This window comes from Pygoscelis adeliae, unplaced genomic scaffold (assembly GCF_000699105.1).
Source record: "Pygoscelis adeliae isolate BGI_AS28 unplaced genomic scaffold, ASM69910v1 Scaffold756, whole genome shotgun sequence".
Lineage (NCBI taxonomy): Eukaryota > Metazoa > Chordata > Aves > Sphenisciformes > Spheniscidae > Pygoscelis > Pygoscelis adeliae.
Genome location: NW_008824990.1, coordinates 214162 through 220285, shown reverse-complemented (window position 1 = coordinate 220285; position 6124 = coordinate 214162). Strand labels below are relative to the sequence as shown.

General features: G+C 38.5%; 1 protein-coding gene across 1 annotated transcript in view; it reads left to right on the top strand.

Annotated features, from left to right (window-relative positions):
* PCSK1 (proprotein convertase subtilisin/kexin type 1) overlaps window positions 1–6124 on the top strand; it is a 26517-nt gene that overhangs the window by 17572 nt on the left and 2821 nt on the right. Inside the window, 4 exon segments of the mRNA XM_009326137.1 lie at window positions 1–20; window positions 1010–1243; window positions 2715–2872; window positions 4876–5009. The exon segment at window positions 1–20 is cut by the window's left edge and continues 9 nt beyond it. Coding sequence (XP_009324412.1) covers window positions 1–20; window positions 1010–1243; window positions 2715–2872; window positions 4876–5009 — 546 coding nt within the window.

Here is a 6124-nt window from a genome sequence, read left to right as displayed (position 1 = left end):
GCTCTAGCGCTGGAAGCAAAGTAAGATGTCACACAATTACCTTTGAAACTCTTCTCTCTCAGCCACCCCACCATCTTCCCTGAAATGTCATCTCTTTGAAAGTGGCACCATCTCATGCTGCAGCTCCACTTTTTGTCAGTCAGACTTGCTCAGCCTGATGACAAAAATAAGCAGCTACTTGCCTCAATACCTTCCTAGCAAAGCAGAACCAACGTAAGTAAAACGCGATGACTGAGGAATTTTAGTCCGTTTTGTGCATTGGCAACAATTGTTTACTGAGTTCTGGTCAATTGCACTTAAAAGCAGTGAGGCTGCACATGTATCAGGAGAACATAATTTGAAGACAATACGTTGCAGGAGTTTAAATTAAGTCTTTAGTCAATTTACAGAATCTTTTCTGCCAGTGATGAGACATGGAATGGAAGGTACCCAAGCTTGGCTGTCAGAGCAGGCAGGGAGCAAGCAGTTTCAGATCCTGTAGGGCTGGTAGTCAGAATGTATGACTTGGAGAGGGTAAAAAAGAACAGGACAGGACAGGATGATGGCTTTTTCACAGAAACACTTCAGGCATTAGGGCTTACGCTTAGTACTTGAACGGTGTAGGTTCAGCTCCGTTTCTATTGCATACTCCTTTGATGACATAAGCCGAGATACGTAGGGCCATATTTTAAAGGGCAGAGTTAGTCACAGATAGAATCAAATACCCCGTGAATTTTCAAAGTCCAGGTCCCATAAAGACTGGTGGGAAATACTAGTTTTGCTAGTTAACTTTAAATGCCTGAATAATTTTGAAGAATTAGACTCTAATCTTGCTACATACCCGTTCTTCATTTACACAGAAATCTTGTATACCTGGAGAAGTATTGTGAGGATAAGCATGCGACATGTTATATCTTTTAAAATAATGGGATGCCATATACATTCAAAGCATGTTCTGTTGCAGACTAATAATTGAGGGAAAAATGATAGATAGCCCTGAAACAATTAACCAGGAACATTTTCTCAACAGCCCAAATCTGACATGGAGGGATATGCAGCACTTGGTAGTGTGGACCTCAGAATACGATCCACTGGCTGGAAATCCAGGATGGAAAAAGAACGGAGCGGGACTGATGGTCAACAGCCGATTTGGGTTTGGACTACTCAATGCCAATGCATTGGTAGATTTAGCTGATCCCAAAAGATGGAAAGGTGTACCAGAAAAGAGAGAGTGTATTGTCAAAGACAAAAGCTTTGAACCAAGGTAAGAATTTGCATTAGCAGTAACTAAGCTTACGTCTGTCTTAGTAAAGCCTGGAGGATAGTATTCTGCACAGATTGCTCTGAACCAGACTCAGAGATTTCTTTTGATTCATTTGGTTTTGCCTTACTGTCTTCCTTAGGGGCAGGCAAGCAGTGTTGGTTTGCTTGCTTTTTTTAGTGTAAGACTGATGAAAATTACTAGCATGAAGCCTTAACAAAGAGTAAGATTATTATGTCTGCTTGTGCAGCCAGTGTATGGATGGATGATACTGTGAGACTGAACCTGATCAGATAAGATATGAATGTTTAGACCGCTATCAGAAGATGAATAAAAAGATACCAAAGTGTCCCAGGGATTTTAAAAAAAAAATAATCTGTAATTGGTCTTAGCAATTCTTCTCCTGTGATAGGCATAGTGTATGTTGAACTCAGGGTGATATATTGAGCTTTAGTCACATCCGTACCAGGTCTCTTATGAAACACAAGTGTCTCAAAGGCTGACTGAAAAGACTTAGCAGCCACATTCACAAGTGCTCCCAGCATAGTGAGCCTAAACTGAGCTCAACATACAGGTAAGTTATAATTAGTCACTAAGCTGGTTAATCAATAAGGATATCCAGACCGTTTTTGTCTCCACTCATTCACTTATGGATTTGTTGTCTAGAAAAAATAAAGCTATTTCAAAGATCGAAATTACACTGTGTGAGTACACCAAAAACCTGTCTGTAGAAACATATTACAGTGTTTTGGAGTGTCACTGCTTGGTAACCTTATTATTTATGCTATTTTACTATCAATTTGCTTTTATGAGCTCTCTCCGCAGAGTGCTGATCCAGTACTGATGTATGTAATACTTGCTGCTTATGTATTTTTATTGCAGTCCTCTATGTTACATTATAAAAACAAAGATCGCAAGATTCTGAGTTTAGAATTATTTATGTGGAGATTTAGATACCCCTATCTCATTAGAAGTAATGGAAATTGTGCAGAGAAAGCTATGCACAGTAGCTGTCTGTACAGAGAATGTACAAAAGATGTAGCCTTTTTTTTCTTGAGATGGCATTGACTACAAAGGGTGAAAATGGCTGTGCCTGCTGCAGTATTTTAACTCCATGATAACAGCTCTTCTGGATATTTGAATGAGGGAACTAAGTATAAGTCTGATACAATCCTGTGATGTAGCTGACAGCACAGACTGGTTTTTTTGTGGGACAATGAAGTGTGGACAGAAAACCTTGATTATCAAACTTGCTTGCTTGCTTCCAGGATGTGTTGCACAAGTCTGTTTTATGCTTACAGAACTTCCACGGTTTTTACTGGAGCATGGAAAAAAAAAAAAAGTAGAATTTGTCTCTACTTCTTCCTTTCTCATCATTCTGAAATGGGTGTTGAATGCGTCATTTGCACTTCACATAATGATCCAGAATCAAAAGTCTCTGTGAGTAATCAAAGAACTCCTGTAATTTTGCCAGATTATTAAGAGCAAATGAGGAAGTCGTCATTGAAATTCCCACAAAAGCCTGTGAGGGTCAAGAAAACTCCATTGCATCTCTGGAGCATGTGCAGCTTGAGGCAACGATTGAGTATTCCCGCAGAGGTGATCTTCATGTCACTCTGGTATCTCCATCAGGTACAGGAGGCAAAGACATGCTTTGTTTGTGTTGCTGTAATGCGTAACATTTCATTAAAAACCACCTCTGTGTTCTTCAGTGGTTTAAAAAGAGCTAAATCTATCGTTAGACAAATCTAGTCACCTCCAACAGGTGTGAGGATAAAGCATCCTGGGGACTAGAGAACTCGTTCTCTGAAACCCCTTTCCAGCCTTCATGTGTTCTGGGTTAGTTCTGTGAGAAGAGGTTTGAAAATCATACTTCAGAAAATGAAGGCACCGTTTCTAGTATGTTTTCGTTCTGGCAACAGGACCTGTAAAAACTGAGAGTTCCTGGCAGACAACAAATTATAGTTCAGTAGTGCTTATCAGCCTTACTGTGATTTAACAAACTTATGGAAAACAGGGTGTCTGACACCCTAGATTTCATGTAACTGTGTCTCCCCATTGGTGTATTTAAAAACACAGTGTCTCTGTTAGGCACCTTGGTACAACTATACTAAATGTGCTAGAATATGGCAAGCTATCTTGACAATGCCCTGAAATAAAACCATAAGGAGAAAAAAAAAAAAAGGAGAATGAGTATAAATAACTTCGCAGAAAGTAAGATCTGTTAGATCAACTGATATTATTAGAAAAACCAGACAAGCTTTCAGGTATGAATTTAAACATTAGGCTAATCTAATTTACTGATATTAAAGGCTAATCTAGTAATTCACAGATAATAAACCAGTAGAACCTTGTTCATATCATTGTTGCAGGACCTCGCTAGAGAGCAGAGTTAAGGTACTGTACATATGGTAGACTTCCAAACCCTACCTTGTCTGGGATTCCTTTTAAGCCTAACCTTAATTCTTCCTTTTCTGAGTTTACCTTTTCTCTTATGGGAGCAATATTGCTGTGAGGTGTTTTACCCTTGACTCTTGGTGGTATCTTCAAATTTAATTTCGTCTTAGATAAGTTTTAGTTTGGGAGTAAATATATGGACTGTCTATAGGTACATCATGGAGATGACAGCAACAGTAACTCTCATTATACTTTTATAGAGGGATTTCCCTCCCAAGACACTGTTCTACTGCTAATATTAGGAAGCATGGCTTCATCTTAGAAAAACACCCCTTTTTGAAAGGCTGTCGACAGTAGTATGCTCTTCATCTTTGTATGTATTTCTGTGGGTTTAGCTGAGGTAGCACTAGTCAAGTGCTGCTGCCTCCACTATTGTATCATGTTGCTATCATGGTTAAACTGTTCTTTCCCTTAGTTCTTGCTGTTTTTCCACTTTCCTGCAAAACAGAACTACCAAATGTATGTCATTACTTTTCTATATTTATGGTGTTACCTTTAAATATATTTATAGCTTGTGATCAGGCTCCCTGGGGCTTCTCTGCTCCTTATTATGTAAATATAGCTCCCTTGCTCTCCCCTTATATGCAAACCAGCACAACAAATTTCCTGCTGTGCAGTGGAATCTCTTCTGCTGCAGAAATACTTTGTGAACTGCAGCATTTTTGTAATAATAATAATAACAGTGCAAATGCTTTTCACCCTGTTGGAGTTCCAGGCTGTAACAATTTACATCCACTCACCAAAAAAACCCCACAGTGATTAATTCGGGATAAGGCTTTGGTTTCACAATACTGCGTGAGCTGGTTTGCCTTCAAAACTTCCATCTCGGAAGTTTCCTGAACTGTTTATCAGTGGAAAATACTGGTTGTGCCTGACCTCTGCTTCTTACGCTTCTTTATGTGCATCCACTACTTTTTTGTGTTAGAGATTGAACACTAAGCAAGATGTACCTTTTTAGCGTGACCTAATGTGATAGTTCTTATGCTCTCAAATACTGCTGTGAAAATAATTAAAGGAACCACTGATCAGAAATAGCGTGTTTCCTGTTCCACAAGCCACTGTTAAATAGTGTATTTTCCAGGTTACTTATGCACTAAATATTGTGCAAGCTGAACAATGTGAAAAGTAAAAGCAGACATGTATGAACGGTCACTACTGTTGATCTTGCACTAACACAGGGACCAGCACTGTCTTACTGGCTGAGAGAGAGAGAGATAAATCTCCCAATGGCTTTAAGAACTGGGACTTCATGTCTGTTCACACGTGGGGAGAGAATCCAACAGGAACCTGGGTTTTAAGAATTACTGATGTGGTAAGTATGTCTGTATGTTAACTAGCTATGTTTGAAAGCTAAGACAGATAAAATGATCACTAACCACCACCAAGCATGTTGAATAGTGAGTCTTCTCATTAAGCAAGCTACAACAAGAGTTCATTTACATTAAATATCCATCTGGATTAAAGATTAAAGAAAAAAAGAGAGGGTCAGATTTTCTTGTTCTTTACAAGAAAGAGTTTACTCTGTTCTTTACATAAATGCAAAGGACCACCCTCATTTCGCTGACATGTACCTGTCAAAAAAATGTCATGCCTATGTTTTTCACACATTGTATGTCACTGTAAGAAATCACTTAATACAATTTTCTGTGATCCGTGGAGTAAAATATGTAATTGAATTAACATATGATTAATTGCAAATTAGGTTTTTCTGCAGAAAAGGACACAGGATAGATCCAGTCTTCTCTTAGTGCATATGCATAATTTTCATTAACTCAAAACCTTTTGAATTAATGAATTTCTGGTGACCTCAGAGAGCTATTCTGATGCATACCTTTCCCTAACTTCTTTCTTAGAGTAATTACTGCTGAACAACGTTTAAGGATTAAAGCCAAGAAATCTACAGATATGAAATAAATAAGTTTACTAAAACCACCTGGGGATATGGATTACAACAGTGAGACACCAGAACAAAGCTGCTTGATAGGCAACTGAAAAATCATTCTCTTCAAAGAGCGAGTGATCAAGCACACTCATCTCTGGAGAATTTCATTGAAGTTGTCTGTTAATAAGCTTGTCATTAGGGGTCAGATCCTGCCAGAAACGGAAAGCTTCCTATCAGACACTGAGCCTGCAACCCCTATTGGCCTCAAATTGTAAACAGGAGGATAATGCCAAGTACTAAGCAGATGGACAAGGCAGTAGAAGTAAATATTATTATCAACAGTGTAGTGTTAATACTGCAGGCTTATAGATAACCCCATGGTTACAGATACCCTGCTCTTTGTAATTAATATAGTGCATTTTTTGGAATGAAGTTAAGAAAAGCATTTTGTTTGTAATTATCCTCATTTTCCATTTTCAAGTGAGAGGTTCCTGAAACTTACAATAAACCAAGCTTTTTGTCCTCGAGAGGTAATGCACTCTTTC